This window comes from Lycium barbarum, chromosome 6, assembly GCF_019175385.1.
Source record: "Lycium barbarum isolate Lr01 chromosome 6, ASM1917538v2, whole genome shotgun sequence".
NCBI classification, from domain to species: domain Eukaryota; kingdom Viridiplantae; phylum Streptophyta; class Magnoliopsida; order Solanales; family Solanaceae; genus Lycium; species Lycium barbarum.
In genome coordinates this window covers 108777257-108802579 of record NC_083342.1, presented here as the reverse complement: position 1 = coordinate 108802579, position 25323 = coordinate 108777257, and the positions used below count along the sequence as shown (strand labels likewise).

The 25323-nt window shown below is 35.5% G+C and overlaps 1 protein-coding gene across 1 annotated transcript; it reads right to left on the bottom strand.

Moving 5' to 3' along the window:
• Nucleotides 1–3286: 3286 nt before the first annotated feature.
• LOC132645365 (protein unc-13 homolog) lies at nt 3287–23949 on the bottom strand. Its single transcript, XM_060362319.1, has 27 exons — nt 23736–23949; nt 23580–23640; nt 23197–23372; nt 23030–23094; nt 22422–22764; nt 20567–20633; nt 20328–20481; nt 18592–18759; nt 18316–18426; nt 16717–16926; nt 15869–15970; nt 14204–14434; nt 13784–13858; nt 13539–13619; nt 12180–12365; nt 11923–12078; nt 11543–11635; nt 11164–11235; nt 10106–10223; nt 9323–9501; nt 7524–7605; nt 6012–6116; nt 5749–5855; nt 4804–4881; nt 4619–4714; nt 4389–4484; nt 3287–3639 (listed from the first exon to the last, which is right to left on the bottom strand). Exons 2-27 carry the CDS (start codon nt 23585–23587, stop codon nt 3466–3468), a joined length of 3333 nt encoding a protein of 1110 aa, XP_060218302.1. The 5' UTR covers nt 23588–23640; nt 23736–23949; the 3' UTR covers nt 3287–3465.
• Between the last annotated feature and the right edge of the window lie 1374 nt (nt 23950–25323).

Sequence of the window (25323 nt, the reverse complement as noted above, 5' to 3'; positions counted from 1 at the left end):
CATAGAGAGATGACACATCACCTTGTCTAGCCTAACTTTATAATATATATATAGATTGCTTTGTTAATCGATCCTTAGCTTCCTAGAGCTCTCTCAGTGACATCAGCTTATCCTCAAAGGCACCTTGCCAATATCATATTGCTGTATTTAGGATGTCAGATTGTATTGTAGGCTTTCTAGGTTTTGTATTGGTCAAGAATTGGGGGAAGGATTGACAGCTGCGTCCTGTCGTTAACGTTTGCATCAAGAATTTTTTTGACATTCTCTGTATCCAAAGATAGAGATTCTTGAATCTTGTAATTTTAAATTAAAAGGTGTGTAAAATGTTCTTTGAATTTTGTGGTCTTAAATATGTCACGTAGAATTTTAGGTGTAAAGAGTTACTAAATACTCATAAAAATTAAAAAGTGACATTCTTGTAAAGAGTTACTAAATACTCATAAAAATTAAAAAGTGACATTCTTTTTTAAATAATTTTAAAAAAAAAAGTAAGACAAATAAATTGAAACGAGAGAGTATTAATTGTGAAGTGCTATTGAAGAAGCCGTGCGCCAAAGTATTATTATTACTGTAAAGAAAATTACACATGAATTAATCTTTTTAGTTAAAGATGAAGGTTTCAATTTTCAACCGCCTAAAAGTAAAAAGGGAGGCTATTGCAGTCCTCTGATTCAATTTTAACACTTGTATAATTTCGAGTCCCGAACCTAAATGACGGGAAAAAACTTCAAATGGACTGTAGTAAAATTTGTAACTAATCTACCTATACGGCATATAATTCAGGGGAAATATAGATTATAGAACTATATTTATCTACAGTAAGGGTATTTTTCAGTTTATCAAAACTAGCGACATTTTTCGAATACTTTTTTAATTACCACTGTGATTAATGCACATCTTTAGGGATTTCAGTTTAAAAAAATTATACGTAATTCACCTAGATTTATACTGATCTTCCTTCTTAAAATATACCCGGTTTCACTCCCAAACTCTAATTGCCATTGACGGTCAAGTTAGCTTCAAAATTCTACATTTTATACAATTTGCTTCTGTAAAAAACAACAATTATTCAAAATGAACATACAAAATTAAGTTTTAATCAACGTACAACTTGAATAGAATTTTCATACAGCTCATCATATAATTATAATACAACTTTCATATAGAAAATCAAATCGAGCAAGAAAAAAAAGTATCATACAACTATACAACTTATTTTCAACTTTCATAAAACGCTCGTACAAACTTAATACAACTGCAAACCACACACCACTTAAATACAACTTTCATACATTTTGCATATAGATTGCATATAATGTCTTTTTATGTATTTTGTGTTCTCTTTCTCTTCGATTTTCAGTCTGAAATTTAACAGACTGAACTTCCCATCTTATGTGTAAATCACTTTATGTACAGTGATTCACATGACAAACACCCGACATACATCAAATTAATTTGGGGTTTAAATGTCATTATTGTTTTCCCTGTCCTGCTTCTAAATGTCAAGATATACCTCTAAATTAGGTGATGATAAGCAAACAAGTGGCATGGAATAGGCGAAGTGGAAGCTGGATCAAACTTAATACAGATGGTTGCAGCAAAGACAACCCTCGCAGAGCTGGAGGAGGTGGAATTATAAGAGACAATAATGGCAACTTAGTGATAGCCTTTACAGATAACTATGGACAAGGCAGCAACAACTATGCAGAAGCCAAAGCTATCCTTCAGGGTGTGAACTTGTATATAAACAGAAATCTCAACAATGTGATTCAACTCATCATTAACATGATTAATGACAAAATGGATCCTCCTTGGTAGATCCACCACATCATCCAACAGATTATCCACCTCGCTAGCAAATACAATTACACTTTTGTTCATACTTTCAGAGAAGGTGATAAGGTTGCAGACCAATTGGCTAATTTGGGAGAAAGGAGAAATGAATTTACTCTCATGGAGAATTTAACCTCTCCCCCTCACAACATTGCTGCCTAAAGATATTGGACCAACAGGGACTTCCCAATTTCAGAATCAGACCAAGATCAAACCATTTGTCACTAATGATGTATAGCTTTATTGACAGTGTCATCTGGACCGATGTCCATAACTTTTGTATTGTTTACTTCATTTACAGCAAGCTTATGCCACTTGGTATGGAGAACATCTCATATAACAAGCTGATATTTTTGTTTGATCTAACTATATGGAGAGTCTCCATCAGTCTTCCTCTTGTTTTGGATGCCAAGGTCTATTTCCTCCTCCACGTACTCATCCTTTTTGACAATAAACAGGTTATGGGGTCAATGCCACCATGGTGGTCCTTGAAAAAGAAAAAAAAACTGAATTGCTTCCAGCAGTTGACATGAAACAAAACTTTCCACCAGAGATGAAACTATCCAGGTTAAGATAACGCTATCACGGAAAATAATTTGTTTTGAAGAGCCAAAAAGAAATCAATACAATATTTGATGTCTGTGCATCGAAAGCTCCGTCAAGTTTTACCAGCCTATTTTATGCCATGTTATAGTATCAAATGAGTTTTTCAATTTTCGTCCTTCTGTTTCCTCCCTCATGTACATATCTCCTTTTGTTACTTCATGCTACACCAGAAAAAAGGAGGATCAATGGCATATCTCCTTTTTCTCCATCTGGAACACTATTTTTTTGTTAGATATAACGATTTGCAGAATGTGCAACTTTTTTGTTTTCCAGAGAAGTTTAGTATGGTAGTGGATGACATAATTCAGTAGCTTTTGAGGAGTTCAGACTGTTACACGGACTTTAATTCCCATGTCAGTGAAAAGGATTCGTGTTGCTCTGTATCTTTTTCTTATCTTTTTCTGTTCTATGATCTAGCACTCTGCAAGAGGAAAAGACTTTAATCCCTCACTTACCAGAACAATACAACTCAATTTTCAAAATCTTTGAAATAATATTACAATGAGCCTGTTTGGATGGGCTTATGCTGCAGCTTATAAGCTAAAAAAAATAAGTTGGGTAGTCTAACTTATTTTTTTTTTACTTATAAGCTGTTTTCAGCTTATAAGCTGCTTTCAGCTTATAAGCTTTAGATAAGCTAAGTCAAATGGGCCCAATTATTTTTTTGAGCTTATTTTAAGCACAAAATGACTTTAGGCTGGCCAGCCAAACACTCAAAAAAGCTGAAAACAGCTTATAAGCAACTTATAAGTCAATCCAAACAGGCTCAATCTGTTCTCCCATGACAGCAGAATTATACATACATGCCTCAAACAGTTTTAAGACAACACTAAACATATACATGAAATGAAAGGAAAAGACTGCTATAAGTACATACACCTTGAAGAAAAAATTCTGACACAGCAAATGTGTCTCATTGACGAATGAGATCACGAAAAAATAAGGAAAGAAAGAGTTGACAGTGTCTATGTTACAATCTCATTGATAGTTTTGCTAGGTCCTCTAAAAGTATACACAAGAAGTACACTAAGCTCCAGATTTGGGGATTTTGAATTGCTTCTTCACAAACTGAGAAGCCTCTGACTCCCCTCGATGACACAGGATCCTAAGTAGGGTCTTGGTATCAGCACCTAATTTGCCCCTTCCGCCCTGCATTTCTAACTCACTTGCAGATCTCAAGTCTTCTATTATTTCCCTCGTCTGTGGACCACAAAAAACAAGCGGTACATTAGTTATACCGCACTCTCACAGTGAAGATTCAAAATAAAATATGTGATATTAAATCCAGATTAGATCAGCCTAGGCATTACCAGGATTAGTGCCAGATATGGTCTTACAAACAAGCTTTTGAGCAGCAAGCAGACTTTTAAATGTATACATATAATTTCTTTTCAATGAATGTTAGTGTTAACATCACCTTAGACCACTTTTACATATATAATGTATGTACATTCGTTAAAATAGTGCTATATTTACACATTGTCATTGGGGCAATATTGCCAAAAAAGCATATTGCTCATACAAGAGTTTCATGATAGAGCCATGGAGAACCGACGAAACAAGCATCAGTAACCAGAGGGACCAAAGTTTTTACACAGTCAATTCTGCTAATCTAGTACTTCCTCCGTCCATTTTTACTTGTCATGTATTGACTTGGCACATCCTTTAAGGAGCCATAAATTGAATGACAATTTTACTGTATCACCCCTAATTATTACTAAGTCATCTAATAATTGAAATCAATAAAACATACTTTAAAAGTTGTACAACCACTAACAATTCCTTGAAGTTTCCAACTCAACTAATAATAAGGGTAAAATAGGTATAAAGTGGTGATTATCTATTGGTTTTTCAAACTGGACAAGTAAAAGTGGACATCTAATTTTAATATATAAGACAAGTCAAAATGGACGGGAGTACTTCACTGGGGATGATATTGCTGAACTAACCTCATAAGCATGCAACTTTACCACCTGCCGAACACGTGCAACTTGATTTTCAACTACTCCACGAGGAAGCCCGTCCCCACCAGAAATAAAGAATTCCTTACACAAACAAGCAGCATAGGTGAGAATTAACCATATTGTAAGTCCACCAATTCAAGATATCAGGTAGACAAAAATTAGTTTGGATATCTTCAGGTAGACCGAGCATATCCAACCAAAACCATTTTGAATACCTTCAAGATCTCTAGATCCTCCTCCAATAGCTTAGCATCACCCAGGGAGAATACACGTGATGGTCCTCCATCTAATATAACTCTGAGTAGGCCATCCTGGTGAAATATGATTTTCAAAGATTTCAAAAATTACTACAGTTAAAAAACAGAAAAACCAAGCAGCAATAACTAAAAAGTAAACAGACCAATGATGCCTGAAGCAGTCCTGTCACAACACGATCCCGGAGTGGCTCCATTATCACATCACAAAGTTGATTAAGAACCTGCAAATATTGGAAGACAGTTATACCATCTCTGCTTCTCTTTTTCCCGAGTATAAACGAAAAGTGGGAGGTACATTCCAGCTCAGCAAAATGGATTGATGCAAGAAAAATCCATATTATGTTTATACCCTCTAACAATTATCTAAATCAGGGATCCAGATGGAAAAATCGATTTGCTCAGAAGGTTCAATGTACGTACTGTCTCACATTTCAATATTTTAACTTTGATATGCTGTAGTACAAAAGAAAGCATGGCATTAGTTACAGGGATACACGTTCCTATAGGTCATTTATGCAGACGTAGAAAAAAAATTCTCAACTCGAGTTTCTAACAATTCAAAACCAGTTCTTCATAAACGAAGTTCAGATAAGATTTATGAATCAGATTTCTGTTGCAGGGATTATAGTTCAACCTTCCAGATCCCAGCATCTCATTAGATGAGCGGTTTGAACAAATATGCAGACCAAAAAGTACTTAGCTGCACTTCTTTCCATCACAAGAGGGAGATAAGAAGGTGCAAACAGAGCAGCAGAGCAAGAAGCAAACGAGATTAGTTCATTAGTATTGGAGTTGCATGGGATAGTTACTCTTTACTGTTATCTTCAGACTCACTTGCATCTTAAAAATCTACAAGTTAATTCTTTTTCATCACAAGAGGGAGATAAGAAGGTGCAAACAGAGCAGCAGAGCAAGAAGCAAACGAGATTAGTTCATTAGTATTGGAGTTGCATGGGATAGTTACTCTTTAGTGTTATCTTCTGACTCACTTGCATCTTAAAAATCTACAAGTTAATTCTTTTTCCCTTTTCCACATTTATAACAATGTTATCAATGAATAAAATAGTCTCAACTATAAGATGCAATACCATATCGAGAGGCTCCATTACTGATTCCAACCTAGACTGTGAAACACTGGGTTTATAGAGATTCTCAATGAATGCTTCTCTCAAATCACAGAAAATGATTTTTGTTCCTGCAACATTACCGAAAATAAATAAGGAGTTATTTGCAATGAACCCACAAAAAATTAAAGGAAGAAATCTCGCACTAGTAAATTCACACATTCTTCAAAATTATATGTGTTTGCAAAGCACCCAAAAAAAGGTAGAACACGAAACAAAAGTCTCACCAGTAAATTCACATAATCTGTCAATTGCGGCATTGATATCCTTTCTGCTTCCATCAAATGAGTCCTTCTTCTGGGAACCTTTTGCAGCCTCTTCAGCTGGGTTCTCTTTGTTTGGAAAAGAAATATATAGTTAAGTAATTCCTTTCCAAAAGAGGAAGGAGTACCACTACTCAAATGGCACTCATCATGATAAGAATTATACCTAGATTCTATGGGCTAAAAATCCCAGCTGATATTGCAAATAATTAAAGAAGTAAAATAGGTTTGCAGCTCTTTATACATATTCTGTTTTCCCCAATTTCTTTTGCAAAACATTCCAAGCATAGAAAGTCATAGGCTTTACCATACATAGTCAAAGCTTAAATGCTCAGTTCTTGAAATATGAAAAGTTTTGTAATTCTCGGCATTCCTAATTATGATATAACTTTGAAGACTATTCTTTTTAATTATCTTGACTAACATAATCATTAGGAATAGTGACTTGAAATTAGAAAATATTCTTTTTAATTATCTTGACTAAATACTCAAAACTCTAATAACACAAAGCAAAGAAGAGAACATAATTTTTTTGGACCGGTGACTTGAAATTCAATGTATAGAAGAGAGATCTAAAAACATTGTTTGATACATAAAAAAGATCACTTTTTTTACCAGTAACAGAAATTCGGTGTTTAGACTTTAGAGCAAGGACTCCAGATCCAAACTCTAATACCACCAAAGAAAGAAGAGAAGAACAAGTTTAGGGAATGTTGCTTGAAAGGTTGCCGGATGAATGGCCATAATTGTGGTCAAAAGAGACAGTTCAATACTGCCAGAATGACCATCTATAAGATCAGCATTGCAGTGGGAAAAGTTGCCGGAGGTAAGAGTGGTGTTGCTAAAACGGTCAAGGGAAAGAAATAAGATAGTGAACCTATGGAAAGACGGAAAACTTTTAGTTGGGTAGGGGTTCTGAGTAGGGAAGCCTACTTAAATCTTTGTCAAAATTGTACACTTTGATACCATGTGAAAGAGGAAAGAAGACGAGAGAAAAAACTGATTGAAATCAGATGGTTCATTATATAAAATCTTGAACTATATGAATTAAGGAAAGTTCTTCTAATTCTTAACATTCTTAACAATGACTAGATTACTAAGACTACTTCTCCACCCGCCACATCCTCCTTTGCTGGTCTTTTTTCCCTCTGTCTATCACTATAATGGTTTAGAAAAGTGAGGAGACGTGATCTTTACTTTTTATGGATGGCGAGGAAATATGATCTCTTTTCCATCTTTGCACTCTGTAAGGAATTACTTCCAATTGTCTACTTCATAAAACATCACAGATGGAGAGCACCTTTCCAGATAACAAATACTTTTTACCCTTTTTTCATAAGGTAAAACGACAAATACTTATTACCATTACTCAAAACTTGTTAGAAATATTATTAGCTGCAAAGCTAGAATTAGATACTAAGAGGAGATAATAAGACATATCAACACATTCCAAACTCAAAACAAATTATTCCTTACTTATCAATTTGTCATGATGCTTTTTCCTCGTCCACCGCTCCCAAATGCTGTCTTCCAATTTATTCAGTTGGCTAATAGCATACTGTAAGGATAAACAATGAGGTAAGCCTTAAAATTGTTTAAGACAGAATCTAATTTGCGTCTGCATGTTAATAAGATCAAGTAAGTTCTGATTATATCCCAATATTTTATGCAGTCGAAGTATCTAGTAATTAATTCTACTTTGTAAATATGAATATTCATAAAGTTGACCATTTATATTTCTTTCTGAAGTGAAGATGTTAATGCACACATGTACAGTAGGAATATACAATGAAGTTTACTAGATATTCCACGAACGCTCTAACATGGGCTCTTACCAATAATATTAAGAGTTAAGACTCACCCTCTCACGACTCAGGTCCCACTTCCACACACAACTGGTATCTTTTGAACTATCACTTTAACTCTCAATTAGACACGGAGAAGCCACTATATCTCACTGAAATATTTTGTTCTTAAGTTAAAAACTAAAGAATGCTAATGAAATGAAGATATGTATTCTTCAATGCTGTTTCATGTTATGGCGGCAATCAAAGCTGCCGAATGTAGCAAAAGAAAGCGACAATACTTCCAGTTTTGTATTTTTTTTGGGATGGTAACAGTATTTTCAGTATTGTCATCAAAAGTTTGTGAGAGGAGAAAGGACTTGTTTTGGGGATGTAGTATTTATAGAGAGGACAAAGAATATTTGATGCTGAAACAGTATGAGTTTCTAGAGATGGGTGGTGATTGACTAAGATATATGTCTCAATTTGCTGCTAGCAGCCAGTAGATTCCAACATGAAACTTCAGAAAGCTTTTCAATATAAGCCTCCATTCCTATGGATCAATAAGACAGAGAAGAGGAATTTATTCTCAAGCATATTGCGCATCAGAGCAGGGGCAGAGAGTGATAGATAACAAATCGTCTAGTTTCAAGTAACTTATGCCAGCAGCAGCTTAAAAAGTTCAAGCAGAATAGACTATGATGACAAGTTAAATTAGAAAATTGCCCCAAAAAAGGACTTTCAATTGCATAAGAGGGACACACAAATCACTAGCTCTTTCTTTTTGAATTCCTCGTTTGGCTTCCTTTGTTCAAAAGGCAAGCATTCTTTCTGATAAAGTAAAGTTTCATTGATAAAAACGGCACCGAGACGATACTCCTACCATTACAAGGGTCAGGACTTGTTTTACATCACATTTTTAGAATTCTTCAAATGACAAGTTTAAATTAATCCACTAATAATTGAAGTATTTCATAAAGACGTACCGAACTAAGCTAGAAATATAATCAGTTAGAGAAGATATCTAAATTGAAAAGACAGCAGTCCTTATACAAAAGAAATTAGTCAGAGCGGTATACTATACTAACTGCCCAACCTCCAACTGCTTGCCTCTACAGTACTTCCCAAATGTTGATTTTCCAAAGACTTTAGCGGCAAATACCATTCAAAATTATAAAACTTGTATACTATCCTTTTTCAGTATCGTGATTAGTTTTCCGTTGTTCAAACGGCCCTCTCAAAGTTAACATATGATGTCAGTTGACGTTATAAACCCTCTACAGGATCCATTCCTCGCAGGTCTATGAAATGGAGCATATAAAGTCCAGATTCAAGCTAATGAAACTAGCCAGAGCCATGATTTCCAATCTAACAAGTGCAGAGAAATACACCTTTACATTAATAAAGGGGAAAGTAAAACATACGAAAGCAAATGATTAACATCTTCAGATCTTAATCATACATAAAGCAGGAAGGTAGAAGTTAACTAACATGGAGGCTATTCAACTGCACACAAAGCGTTGATGTTGCCGCTACATCAATTTCAGCAGAATTAAATACATCTGGTGTCTTTGTATCCTTCAACTCCTTCTTTACAAATGCCTTAAGTCCATGTTCCCTTGAGTATCTTGTCAGAATAGGCACAGGTGGAACAACATCTTCCTTATTAGCTGCACGCAAACGGTAGCAAGTTCACCATGAAATATATAGGTTCAATTTAGTAGTAAACAGTTCTGCAGAAACAAAATGCATGATATAAAAGAAAATAAATTATTTAAATGGTACAACTTTTGAATGCCAATAAAGAGAGAGCCACTAAACATAAGTTTCAAAGCTATTTGAAAATTGAACATGCTAAATTCTGTCGATGGGAAACCGGGATGGAGATAAAGGGTCGTCAAATGGGTACACTGGCAATTCATCCATATCATGAGCAAGAAACTAGCGAAATAATAAAACTAGGATTTCTAATTATTAGTTACTCGGACAGAATATTTACAGTCTCAGTGGGAAGGATAGCTTCGAAAATATGCTGTAAAGAGGTATCTTGCCCTTCCTAACTGCAAATAACAGAAGATCTAATAGTCCCTCCATCCATTACTTTGATATATCATTCATCAAACCATAGTGCAGAGTACCAAATGAACTAAGAGACAATTAAGCTAATAAACTGAAACCGCAGGTATGCAAATTCAGTATGAAGAATTCTTTATTGTGAGACCCAAAAAAAAAAAAGAGGAATTCTTTGACACTGAGCAGAAAGAAACTGCATACCAATTTGATCTAAAATGGTCTTTGCATATACTTGAAATGCATTATCAACGCCGCGAAAGAGGCTACCCAGTTCTCCTGGCCTCATTGGAACTTTCAAAGCAAAGAACTGATCAACCGTCTGCAGTGAGAAAATAGTTCAACTCATTACAAAATGTGGTATCGTATAAAAGCGTTTTTAAATCGCTGTGAGCATATCAGATTCGACATCGTTCACAGTCTGAGCCACTTTTTAAAGTTCACTTCCTATTTTTATTTTATTGTCCCCCCCACCCCCCCCACCCCCCCCCCACCCCCGCGGGTAGGGAGCTGGAGCTTCAGAGGCTTGTGAATCTTCGAGTGTATATGTTCCAAAAGCTAAGTATTTTACACTTAAGTTTCACAAATGCAGCACAAGTAAAAAAGCCAGGCTGCTAGAGATAACATGGACAGGAACGACACACAATCTTCATCTTGTCGCTGAAAGTAGTTTGTGATCAAACTTAGCTCTCAAGCACAAAAGTCTAGAAGTTAGATTTGGCTTCTTTCGTTAGCATTATGCTTTCATGGGTTACTAATTCAAAGTCCAGTTCTTTCCCTGTACGTAAGACAAATCAATAAAGAAATATCTTCCCTTGTTGCTGACATAATTATCGGAACTCTTCTTCCTGTGGCATTCTCTGTTGTTTAAAAGCTATATTAAACAAGCTTCATTTGTTATCTTTTTCCTTTAACAAAAAAAAAAAAGCGTCATTTGTTTTTCTACATCTATGGAAGATCCATGATACATCTACCAGCATATGCAGTCAAGGGTAGACCGTAGATAAAAAGACTGAATACTACATCATCCCCGATTCCCACTTATGCATTAAACATGAATATTAACATGAAACTATACACCCATATGTTGCTGGAACAAAAGGTTCAGGTAAATTCACCATGTCTGTTCTATCAAATGATGCCATAAAGAAACACGAGAACCTTATGGTGTGGAAACTGAATTGTGATAGAAAACTGATTCCGGAAAAGACACAAAAATTGCGAAAAATAAATACACGAAGAATAGAGTATGATTTGTGAACCTCTTCCACAATCCTGTAGACTTCAACAATTGAACTTCCATGCCTTAGTTGAGGGGAAACCGGTATCCACCGCTGGAAAACCATAAAAAGGTAATTAACTTCATATGCTAAAAGGCCAAGTTTTGTATAAAAGGAGGAGCTCAATTTTACTTGTTTTACCATAACAGTGAATATTGAAATGGGGAGATGCCCCGTTTAACTTTTACTTATGATGCAAAAGGAGATAAGACAGGATATGGAAAAATCTAAAATGAGAAATGATATATGGCACAGAGAATAGAAGGAATCAGGATGTATAATGACTAAGGCAAGGCTAGTAAATGAAATAATTTTTCACTGAACTACAATCAATAGATTTAGCAACTCCATAAGTTATTACCTCCTGCTGAATAGCCCGGTCAACCCAATTCAAAATCCTTGCAAGTTGTGAATTCACCCATCGTAGTACCAATGTCCCAGACACAGTTTCAATCTATAATTAAAACAAGAAAAGGCTAAGCAAGTCACCAAATTCATTACGAAAAATATGGAGCATGACACAGGGAAACTTTATCAGCAAAACTGTCCCGCCACCGACCAACAAAAAGGTTCTAAGCATTTAGAATGCCGAGGTCAGAAGACGATAAATCCAACAAGATTAATTTACTGGCTACAGAATCTTTCACTTCGAACTACCACATATAAATTTTGCAAAATTATGTCACCGTAAGTTGCTCCAATATAAAAATAAATAAAGAAGCCCAGGAAGAGTTCCCTAACCTTGAACAAATTTAACTTTTTGCAATAAGCATCTGATGTTCCATCAGCACAAGTAGATACGATAACTTGCATTATATAATGCTCAAGATTATCAGCAGCAGGAAAGACAGCTATAGTATCCTCGGTCAGATGTTCCGCATTATCAAGGAATGGTCTCTGAATAATTGACATTCACTCAAACCGCCATACTAAACATATTACCATAAATTACTCAACCTACAACTAGAACTCCAGGAGATAGATTAATCATTACTTACCAATTTGATACCATAAAGCTTGTGAAGTATGGATGCAGAAACAGCAGCAGCATTTTGATGCCTTTGAGATAAGATAGGCATGTAAATAGTATTATCTCTTTGCAAGAGTTTCTTTGTGTGTTCTGCAAGCAGTGCTAAAGGATGTTCATTTGTTGCATGAGATATTGCCTCAACATCTTGTATTATCTGCACAAAGCAATTATTCATGACAAACACAGAAATTTCCTTCATGCCCAATCTAGAGGAAGCACAGAACTGAATAACAACACTCAGCAACTAGCTATGATGCACATGGAACAGATGCTCCCAACAATCAACATTGCACTCTAGTAATATGAGAAGTCTACCAAGCCAGGGAACACTTGGTCTACTTGTGTTGTTAGAATCATAGGAAGCAAATCAATCAATGTAACTTCTGGATGAACTTGCGAACAGTCATTTGTGAGGAAATATGAAAACACCCTGTCGCTTCCTGTGAGAAGCCTATTTAACATAAATGCACCATAATCTCACGAGATTCACAGTATTTGAAGTTCCCACAGTTGTTAATAAAATTATTTACCTTATCAAAAAAAAAAATGTTAACTGTGATTTAGAAAGTGAGAAGACAGGGGGCAGTGTTCTTGGTCTTTTCTGATCCCATTATGTTCTCGATTATTTTAGTGTACATAGTAAAACCACATTGCAATTTGCAAGTCAATGTATGAGAAATTTGGATGGACTGTTTAACTGTTCAAAAGACATATTTAAGCCACTACTAGTAAGTTTTTATTAAAAGGGAAAATGCCCTTCCCCCTCTAATTGGCCATGCTGGGCTGATAGACTTTGAGCTTCAAGTTCTTTTGATAAAAGTTACAACACCAGAAACTTCTTGGACTAGTTGCTAGACTTGGATTATTACATTTGGTATTAGATTGGGGAAGTTTGTCCAAAAGTACAGAGACTAAGTGATAGATCTGAGGCAAGACACTGTAAATCAAAACCTCCTCTTGAACTAGTCATGCCCATCCATTAGCATACTTCATCATCGGTACAAATAATGTTTCTTTAAACAGACAAGCTCCTTAGCCAGTATAGAATGAGGATTTAACAATGACATTGACATGTAGCTAAGAAATAGAAAATGAAGATAAAAGAACAAATAAAAGATTTTAATGATCCACAATTTGCATATGGAAGTTCATAATTAGGGTCCTCTAACATCTGAAGAAATTAATCTAACCGATCGTAAAACTCTACCATCGGAAGAAACTAACTAAGCAGTAGCACTTCCGGCCAACATATAGAAAGATTTCAACAGCAGTAATTATTTCAGCAACTAATTTCAGTTTCCTTTCCGAAGAAGTACAAAATCTTTACCCTCGTAAATGCATGTTTGATTGAAGATGTCACATAGAACTCTATCTGCTCTTTATCTGATATTGTTGCAGACTCCATAGCCTGCACAAACATCAAATTCGTATAGGACATTATTATTTATAAGTGTCCATGGTCAATCTTATGGTTTATAGTGAATGAACAGAGCACATATAACATAGGATTCAATTTCAGCCAGAAGAAACTTAAAATAGTTCACCAGAAACAGGTAAGGTACACAGACATACCGTTTCAGGTTCTTCTAGAAGAAGCCTTCGAACATGCATAGCAACTGCCAGAGTGTTTTCCATCACTGCTGACCCCTAAACAAAAAAAAATTAACTAGTTTTTAGACAGTTTTCCTGTACTGTAACTTAACTAAATAATAGCCTATATGGAGTTAATTTCAATAGAAAAGGCAGAATATTTGACATATTGGCAACCATCATTCATGGGAAAGTGTAAATTTGAGTGTGTTTCTTAGTTTTAAATTGATAAATAGAATTTACAGTACAAGGTCTAATTTGATCAGTATCTGTATTACCACAAAACAAAATCTCAAAACAGGAAAAGACATTCATGTAAATGCTTAAGTTAAAACAAAAGACTTATCATGTGCACAATATTTGCAATCAGCTGATCAAAGTAAAACAGAATTATTCACAAACCTCAGCATAATTAAGATGGTAGTCTCCCAACTGCTTATCAGCCCATTTTGAAATTGGCAACAAGAACGACTGCAAGAAAGTCAACTCTTGAAACCCCTTTTCAGTATCAACTCTAGAATGCAAACTCTTCAAGTGCATTCTCTCTTGTGGTCCCCTTTGTTCCTTTAAGGGTATTTTCTTTAACTGTTCAATGACATATTGCAAGATCCTTTGCTCTCCCGTGATGACAAACTGCAACAACACAAGGGGCATAGATTGAAATAGGACAATCATACATCAGACAATAAGCAAAGAGGAATTGATGGGAGGATCAGGTCCAACCAACAAACAACAACAACAACATACCCAATGTAATCCCACAAGCGGGGATTGGGGAGGGTAGAGTGTACGCAGACCTTACCCCTATCTTGGCAGATAGAGAGGCTGTTTCCGATAGACCCCAGGTTCGACCAAGTAACCAAATTTGAAATAAGGGTAACCAAGCAAGAAGAAATTGTTGCAACATGTCAGGATTTTATTTTCAAAACAGTTGGCTGAACAAGATGGAAGCAATTGCCTTAAAATCCCATCGCTTATTGGGATAATTTTTTTTACTTAAAACTGCAGAAATTAAATAATGTGGATAGACGAGAGGATGAGGATTTTGTAGTCCGAAAAAACCACAGTTGTCCATAGTGAACTTACGTTAGTTATAATTGGACCGTAATAGCACATTTGATTCGACGAAGGTCAAATTTCTAAGTTAAATAACACGAAGAGAAAAATAGGCAACTGAAGAATAACACTGGACCAAAAAGATTATTTACCCTTAAACAAAGCACGCATTTCAAATAATCACCTTAATTCAGCTAGATTAAGTCACAAATGTAATCTTTATAGATAGTAGGCAGGCTACAAAATCTTCAATAACATAAGCCAAGATCATTTCAAAATGATGGGTAGTTTGGTCTTCTTTGGTAGCTTCACCAAGGATTGTTGATATTTGTATTAATAAACCTATAATACCGAAGGTATCAGAAAACATAGCGTGTGGTATTTTTCATCTAACGTATTTTTAACTTTGAGTAGTAAAATTGCTATCAAAATTATTAAAATTCAAGTCACTATAGATACCACAAACGGAGTACCAATCGGCCACTAAGTAGGTAGCAGCAAGTACAACATCACATTTGATGCATCATTAGTTTACATAAGGATGACACATCTAAAATGGCCGCTCATACTCAAGGACATTCAGACAAATGAGAAAGAGAAGTGATGAGCAACTCTTGGTCACCCCAAGATTCATTGTATGCAAAAAAGTAAATTGACATTGAATGTTAACATAGGCGAAGAAGTACTCCAAGAGGACATCAGCAAAACTAAGAAACATAGAAGAACAAAGCCTTCCAATCTTTTAGCAACTCAGTCAGAGATACATGCTTTTCCTGGTACTTCAAGCCGACTAGATTAAAGAAATATCAGGTTCTTTTCTAAATAGGAAATTGCAGGCTATGGCAACAATATTCCAAAAAGGTTATGGTCTATATCCACTCAAATAATTAATAAAGAAGTAAACTCTAGTCCAAACAATTCATATACCATCAGCATGTTAGTAGTCAAGCATATGACAGTAATGTTTTAAGCAACTTTGAATAGTAACAAGTATTTTTTGTCGTTTTATACCTGTCGAAATAATACCCAAGCATAGCAAGTGTAGTGAATGGTTTCTGTGATTCCCAAAATACGCCATGTGGACTTTAGAAGCTCCAAAATTTCTTCAACTTCCTGGTTGGAAAAGATGAAGTTCAAAATTGTGCTTTCAAACCTAAAAATCGATTTCCGAAGGAATGTACTCACATTACATTTCACTGCACTACTGTTCAGTATTTTACTGATAAAACAAGTTATTGTGTTCACATAAAACAACTGTGTCTGAATCTCAAGCAAGCGTGGTCTGTTATATGAATATTAACTGATCATGTTGTTTCATTTAAGCTCCTTAGACCCATATTATTTATAATAATAATAACAACAACAAGACTAAAGGGACTCCTACAAAACATAAGACCTAAAGTACACGTAAGACGTACTAACATAAATAAGGCATAGTCCCAACTAAAAGGTATTGCTATATAAATCCTTATCTAAAAAGGTATTGCTATATAAATCCTTATATAAATCCTATTTTTCGCTATGTCTGCATGGATTACAAGAGTTTGTAGGTTTTTTGAGAAAATTTCCTTCCCTGTGATTTGAGGGCTCATCCCCTTTTAACACCTTCACTCACCATGTCCCTCTATTATAAACCCTGCATAACAAGACTGTAAAACGAAATGACCCCTACGAATATTACCTTCTTTTTTAATGAGCAAGGTAACATCCTAAGAGTATTACTTTCTACTTTCTAGTGTACAAGAAACAAGATGGTCATCTTCATCCTGGCACCGTAAGACACAGGAAGAATGCAAGAAATGCTTGAACGGAATCCCATCTTGTTAGACCGAATGACATTCAAGTGGATTTTAACTGACCTCTGTGAGCTTTCCCTCATCTAAAACATCGAAAACACTGAGAAGTAGTTTCTCGTATAATTTGACATTCAGGTGATAACCATCCGCCCAGTGGCATACTTCACCAGTTAAGTCACCTCGAGCTGGCCTTTCTGCCAGTGGAATAGCGATCTCTCTCAAAGATTTTAAACATTCTGTCCTTTGCATCTCAGCTGCAGGGGGAGGAAAAGACTGAAACAAAGAAATAATATATTAACACATCATCTGATATAGAATCACAAAGCACCCTTCTCTAGTAACCTCGTTTCTCAGGACATAGGTGTTCATAGTATATGGTATCAGAATGTCCTAGATTGAGAGGTTTAAAAAAAAAAAAATGAGAGAGCACAAATAATGATGAAGAGCATCAAACAAGCAAACAAGAACAAACATCAATAATACCATGTCAATTGAACTTATTCCATCGGCCAATAAGTTTTTTTTTTTTTTTTTTTTAAAAAAAAGTCCTTTTAGGAGAGTACAAAAGAAGAGACGAGAACAAATAGAAGTACAAGAAGATAAAACATGTCAATTTCCAATTATAGACACTTTCTTTTTGTCACCATGAAATCCCAGAGGGCCAGCGACGCACAACTCGAAAATCAATGGATAATTAACCTCCAATCTCAAAGATTAAAACCCTCTTAGCAACGCCAACTTTTATGCTAAGCAATCCTATAATTTGACATATGATGATCAAACTTCAAAAACAGAACTCTCAAGTAAATCAAAACTGTATTTAATTTGCTTGAAAGAACTGGAGTGCTCAATCCATCTATTTATTATTTAAGATACTTATTTTCGGCAATAAATTAGGAAATGAAATCCAACTAGGGTTGCCACAAATTCATTGCATCGGCCTTAAGGTGAATTGGTCAATCATGATTTAATTTGCAGTTCCTTTATTGAAAAGAATGATAGGTTAAAATATCATGATGTTAGTTTTTTGTTTGTAAGATGATAGACGGCCACGTGTTTCCTGAAATTGTTTGCATAGATGATGGATGGACACATTTCCTGGCTCTTTCTTTTATATTATCAGGCAAATGAAAGAGATCCCTAAACTTAATCAAAAACTGAAGTCTTAAAACTGCACCGAACCAAAGTCATTCCAGTGGTTTCTTTATTTGTGAACTAAAAGTAGATTAGAAAGTAACTAAACCAACTGAATGCATAATGTTACTCAAACCAGGAGGCGCGGTGTATGTTAAAGCATGTGCACCCACTGCCTTCAAATCATAAGTCTGCCACTGAGACTAGAAAGTTTTCACATCTGAGTTGAAGCTGAATAAAAGAGTATTTGAAGTTCAACTTGAAAAAAAGTGAAAGTTGAAGATTAACGAGTAGAAATCAGTATTTCCTTGAAATACACATTCAGACCACTACTTCAATGTTTTACTTTAAGTTCGTATATTGAATTTCACTATTTTCAAAGAAGTTCAAATATTAAAGTTCAGTATTTGGCTATTTGAAAGTGCGCATGACCAAACTAGAATTGCAAATACTTAAGTTCATTTAAAAAAAAAAAAAATAGCAGAACTTTCTCTTCAGCAAAAGTGGGACAGGGAGAAATGTACACACCTCGGATTCCTCTATCTTAGCTAAAAGAACTCTTAGCTCATTTGCTTTTCGCCCAGATTCCCCAAACCCTACGGCAGGAAAATTTATGAGCCCCTCCTCCAACATGTTTAACTGAACTGACAGAAAAAGAATATGTAACAGAAATGTTAAATACATTATCATATGAACTTAGTTGCATAAATAAGCAACCTCGCAAAGCTCATTACAGCAATTAGGAAGAGAAGGAGGGGAGAAAATTTTTGCATCTTCATATTGAGTGAGAAAGACAGCGCTTACTTGTCTCTTTTGCCACTTAAAGTACGATTTCTTGTCGGAAAACTCTGTGCGTGAAATACAACATAGCAATTCCAGTGGGATCAAGATTGTATCCATCCTTTTACCCACTTTTCCAACCATCGCATTAAGGAGCCCAAGTCTTGTCCTGACGTCCATGGCCTCAGAAATCTGAACATAATAATCAGGTAAGAACCCAGCAAGTATGTAACTGCAAATTCCTAAATAACAGAGTTCGAACCCACAATGTGTGCCTAACTCACACATCACTTGTTGCGCTCTTACCACTAGACCACAGTCTTGGGGCCATTAGAAGAGTAAACTTCTTAATTTTATTTTTGTCTACAACTAAACGTGTATTAAGTTTGACGCCCTATAAGTAGGTGTGCCTTTCGTATTTGTCATATCACCAGATCTTCAATATCTCTCTTCCCTCTTTCATCTTCTAACATTTACCTTTGGGAAATCTTTCCCTTTTAACAAGCTATCACTTCTATGATTTAATAATGAATGTTTAACTCATTTAATTATCAAAAACACTGAATCGATAACTCCCTTTTCTTCCTGTCCAGCAATAAGAATACTATTTACATTATATACACACTACCAACTGGCAGCTGGTGGAGACAAGCACCATATACCAAGCAAATCACCAACATAACAACTCGAGGCAACTCTATACTTTGATAGTATTTGAACGCCTCTTGGCGTAACATCTCAACCTTAACTAACAAACTGTAGCCTCATCAGCCTGATGCCCTTCCACTAAGGAGAAAAAATTACTGCTTTTTAAGTTATTTCATTTCCAAAAAGATTTGCAATGAAACAGCAGGCAAGCTGCAAGCTATCCCCAATTTGTTAAGTTAAAGGCAAGGAAGCTAATTAGATATCTGTCCTACTACTGGTGTAAATCAAACAACAGAAGCTACCAGCAATCTGACATCAAAGAGAGGCTAACCACCAATCTATTACATAATTCCTCGAAAGACAGACAACATTACCTCTATACAGCTATTCCCACCTTGCTTCACAAGAACCTAAGGATATAACATTGACTGAAACTTCAAAATTGAGGCCAAGAGACAGCGCTTCTAGAAACAAGTTTACCTCAACTTCCAAGCAACATCACCATTGCCATTAGATAATTATATGCCTTAATAACTTGCTTATCTCAAATACAAATATAGAGAATTAGCCCTCACAAGACCTCCAAAACTATCAAAATACCGTATAACCTTCTTTTCAACCAAAATCATCCACTTGCCTAGAAAATCAACAGCTTTACCTACTTCTCTTGTCCGCTACCTTCTTTCTTTACCAGTCTCTCCCACCCTCATTTATACTTTTGAATATGCACTGTTACCACCTATCGCAGAACCAAACCGTTACAACAACCCGTCATTAATCACTTGAGAGAGCAGGCATTTCCAAGGATGGTTGAGCAAGGCCGCAAGTTATGGGTTAGCTTAAAAGGAATAAGAGATTGGACAGCCATTGAAATGGGAGAGAAGGGAAAAGGTTTGTGGAGATGTAAAATTTCCACATAAATTTCTGTTTAGTTTTAGTTGAAGTAAAGTGGTTCATCCTTATAAAGTGGCACATTTAGGATGAACGGAATGGTGACCATTTTAAGAGTGTGAATACAAGTAAAAACCAAAAAGAAAAAGTAATAAGGTCATTCAATTTCCAAATGTTACCTTCTCAAAAAAAAAAAAAAATAAGGTCATTCAATTTCCTACCTCCATCTGGACACGCATTGTCTCCAACAAACTGACCAGTCCAGATAAATGCTGTGACTGGGTCACTACATTTTCACTCTTACTCCGGCCCAGCTTCCTCATCAATCTAGATTTCTTCTCCTTCTTTTTGTCCTTTGATGGTACAATTAGGCCCCTGTGCATGGAGAATGCTTATTAAATACCTCTAATTAATCAGATGGGAGATATTGCAAGCCAAGAAACAGAAAAGGCGAAAATACCCTGAAGCTCCAGCAGCAGCCAGAAGGATCTCATATGCTGTTTCCCGAAGGTCATCATCGCCAATAGCTAGGAAGAAATACAGCCTGAAGTATAAGTATTTCCCATCCATCCACATAAAAGCAAGAGAAGAGTACACTTTGAAAGAAGATAATGGAATCTACAAGTGAAGTAGTGTAACGACCAGGAAATACTGGAATAGAATATTAAATTGTTCGTTCATCAAATACTTGCTCCAGTAATCAATCCAGAAGTATGCATTCAAAGCTTCAAACATTGTATAAAACCAAAGAATTCAAACACCAAAAGGCAAAGTCAAAAAAAATATGGATTTAATATAAAGCTCCAAAACAAATTCTTGCCACCGTAGGCTGTTAAAAAAGTAAAGGCAAAATAAACTAGTTACATGGATATGACGACCGCGCTTCGTTAAGTTCACATTTAACATTTACCATGATATTCCCCAAACAGCCTTCATACCAAGGAGTTGCCAGAAATACGTAAGGAATCATATGACATCATCTTAACTCTAGCTTTCGTGCACAAGCACAGAGCTTAACGTATCATTTGCTTAGGGTTTATGAAAGAGAGAATAAGCTTCAGAACAAATTGAATATTATTGCTACTAAGTATGAGAGAAGTTATCAGGGAAGAGTAAGAGAAAACATTGGTGGGAACTCTTTATGCTTAAAAGGCACCAAACTCAAAAAGTAGGTCTGTTAAAGATCAGGAATCAAATGTATATAACTATCTAACTGATTCATTTATAAACACAATCAAGCGATTAGAGGAGCAATATAACAAATAGCTATAACAAAAGAAAATTAAAAATAAAATTTAAGCACTAAAAAGAGTTGCATCAGAATATGAGAATTAATAACCTGACAACTAGTTCTGTTTATGATAGCCAAAGGTCAGAAAAGCATTAATCTGGCATCAAGATAGAACTAACTCTTTCTAATCTAGAAAAAGAAAAAACACATATGGGATCTACAGTACAAAAGAAGAAAAACAAATTAACGCCTATCAGCTGGAAAAAGAAAATCCAAAAATCACACAAGTGTGCTGGAGATTACGGTGGATTTCTTATGCTCCAGATAAAAAGGGGACGGACATTGTCCCAATATCAAGCTACTATGCTATGTTCACGGCCTTGGTGCATAGCTTGAACTGCAATTAACATGGATGAGAATTGAAATCCATTTATCATTAGTATACAATGCTTATTAGTACAGTGTTAAATGCGGGGGCGGAATTAAAGGGATGCGAGGGTATTCACCCTCGGCAAAAAATTATGCTGTATATATAGGGTAGATTTTCTGTGTTTATGTACATATATACGTTTTGAATACCCTAAACAAATGTAAAAAGGTTAACTCAAGCAGTTGAGGGTGTTCAAAATTCTCTCCAGTGTCCAAGGTTCGATTCCCAGTGACAATATTGTATTTTATGTTTAGCTTTTGTTGCTTTTTCCAAACCCCCGAGTGAAAATCTTGCATCCGCCACTGGTTAAATGCCCTTATAAAAAAAAATCCATTTATCATTAGTGGGTGAAAATTGAACACTAACCTAGAGAAGTTATATGATAATCTACACCAGTGTTGTTAATAGTTTCCTAGTCATGTGGCAGCACCATAAGCACAAAGTAACAAGTATAGTACAAATATAGCACCAAAGATAGATCTCAAAGTACTCTTACTCTCCCGGTCAATTATTTTCCTGGTATAACCAGTCCTATAAATATAGCACCTTAGAGCTAAAGAACAAGCAAAATACAACCTAACACTGCCACAAAATAATGACAGTGGAAGTTACAGGTCCACCATATGCGTATACACCTATAATAAGCATGCTTACCAGTGGCAAATGAAGGCAATCCAAGCACAAGATCAGCAGCATCATTGAGAACTCTTCTTGAATACCTTCGACTGTCAACTTCATCCAGATCGTCATCGTCATCAAAATCCTCAATGTCGTCAACTGTTAACTCTTGTTGTTGTGACGAATTGAAAGATTGCGATTTGGATAAACTAGACAGCTCTTCAAATGGTTCAGTATCAACGGGCTCTGACGTTGAGAGTGATGCCAAAATTGGTGATCGTGTGGAAATAGGGGCAGCTGGGGGTAATCTTCTTGGAGGCGAACCCGATAGCTCAGGATTTGTTGCTAGAAAGAATTCATCAGTTGAACCTGCATTACTCTTATACCAAAAGGAAACCATTGAAGAACGAACATAAACACCGATGTGTATAGAACGCGTGAAATGGTGTTTTGGATAGGTAAAAAGTGCTGCACAACAACCCCCTATGGAAATAATTCTAAGCAGCAATAGATAAACCTTGGGAACCGGAACATTCACAAATATCTATTGAACAGAAATTAAATGCATGTGCAAGCCTGAACTAACATATTCATAAATAGTAACCACTGAACAGAAATTAAAGTATGTGGAAGTCCGAATTTACCATCTGAGGGAACAGAGTGCTGTCATGATAATCTCTAATAGCGTCAGATAGTTCAAGGAGTCCACCTACAAAAAAAACAACAAAATAAGGCAGCTAAACTAATTGAATAGTGAACTTGTTAATGGAATAATTGCAATCCATTGTAAGCAAATATGTAGATTCCATACCTTTTCTTACACAATTGAGGACAAAATCAACGCTGACCTGATCAAGATCCACATCCTCCAATGAAACAGCTCCAGGAGGCATTACCACTTTCTTGATTAAACTTCCTGAAAGTATGAAATTCAAAAGTATCCGCCTGTCTCGCCGGAATCTTTGTAGTAGCTCTGTAGAGTTTTCCCTGCAAATACACACACATTCAATTCGACCCACCCACATTAATGGTATTCGTATTCCAGTAAACTCTCTTACTACCAAATTTCTAAAACATATCAAGAATCTTTAATCTTAACTACTTAAGAATTTCAGATTTACTTCAAACAAACCAGAGGATCTATCAGTCTTGTAAACTATAAGTATCAAAGCAGAGATTTTGAAGGTTACTTACTCTTCCATGGCAACTTTAACGTAACCCCACTTGCTTAGCAGCTCACACTTGCATTCACCAACTGAAACAAACCAAAAAAAAAAAAAACAAGTTTAGAATTAATACCACAAGATTGAATGAAATTTGAACGAGTCAAAAGGCATTTGAAGTAAATACCAAGAATGGGTTAATTGAGAAGATTAAAGGGTGTTCAAAACTGAAAAGATCTTTGGGAATTCAAAAGAAACCAAGACTTTTCAAGAAATTGAAGTGAATCTTTCAATTAAGGTGTGAATATGAAGTGTTTATCAATATATCTAAGAGAGACTAAATAATGTTGGTGATGGTGATGAGGATGAATTGACTGTAGTGAGATTCAAGATTTGTATGCAGTGGCGGACGTAGATAGAGCCGAGGGGATCACGTAAAAATTATTTTTTATGTATATATAATAGACGTTGAACCCTTAACTTTTTCATTTATGCCTTCTTTATATTTTTGAACACTGTTTAATGCCTTAGTCGGCTAGCCGCAGCTTTTTTATTCAATCTCGTTTTCTTTCTCTCTGAGAAAATAAAACTTTGGAGGAGTGAGATATTTGTTATCTATGGCGTTTGAATTTGGTCACGGTTCTGCTTTTTGTCAAAATGAACATTACGAAAGTTTTTGAGAAAATTTGTGTTGGATTAATTACAACACAATCAAGCATACTTGGTAAAAATCAAAGGTATTTTTATTTTTATTTATATATATGTACACACACACTTACTACATAAAAATAAGTACTTGACATTTTTCATCAAAAAAGATGTGAAACATATTTGACATAATTATTGAAAATCGTTCTCTTCGCTCAATAATTTTGGAGTTGCTGGTGCTTTTTCTTTACTTAGTTACAAAATGTTTGATTTATAGACACTTATAAATAATCGTTAGGAATTATTTTATCGTTTGCAGTTAAACTAAGTTAGGACGAGTTTCCAATATAATTATCATTAATAATTAGATTGCATAGCTGGACCTAGAACCAATATTGTAACTAGCATTTGTTGCTGCATAATAAACTAGTTTCAAAATGGAATAACATGTTCGATAGGGCATGAATTACGGTATCATAAGTCTTTCCAAGTCTCAAGTGTCGAACCTTCTCCAAGGCCTTGTACTAGAAGCCACTAAGGAGTTTCAAGCCTTACAAGCCAAGTTCGTGGAGAACGAAGCTATGGAATGGAAGATAACATGGATGAAGAGTACAAGAGTCCAAGGCCCAAAGTTTGCCTCTTAAAAAAGGCCAAGTGTTTGATGTGTGGCTATAATTGTAAGTTTGGTTAGCTAAATGCCGAGTGTGGCTATTAGTTAAATAATTGTGGCTTAGGCATATAAAAGCCAAAACTTTATAAGCTTGCCTTGGCCTATTTTCATTCCTTAGTTATTGATTGAAGAAACTCACTTGAGAGTAGTTCTCCTTCTATGGAGTCTAGGTTAAGTTGGGATTAGCCATTGTTAGGTAGTGGAGGACTCCTTAACTCTTTATCTGATCATCTCTTGAATAATCTATGATTAGATTTCCATGTATGAGTTCAAGTTCCGTTCTCCCTTAGATTGAATTCATCTTTGATTGTTGATTAGTCACAATTTTAGTTTAATTAGGTCCCTTCTCTCTTCTATTATCATCTCTCCTATTTCTTCTATCTCATCTATCTATTTCTCCTATCTTAATTTTCGCGTATTTATCATTGTTTTCATACTTTCCTAGTTAGGATCGTAT

Excerpts from the sequence above, each read along its gene's own strand:
- LOC132645365 (XM_060362319.1), bottom strand. Across the intron at positions 20,634-22,421 it reads ATTGCCTTCATTTGCCACTG|CTATTGGCGATGATGACCTT; the intron begins GTAAGCATGCTT and ends ATTTCTTCCTAG. Across the intron at positions 7,606-9,322 it reads TGCAGTTGAATAGCCTCCAT|TATGCTATTAGCCAACTGAA; the intron begins GTTAGTTAACTT and ends TTATCCTTACAG.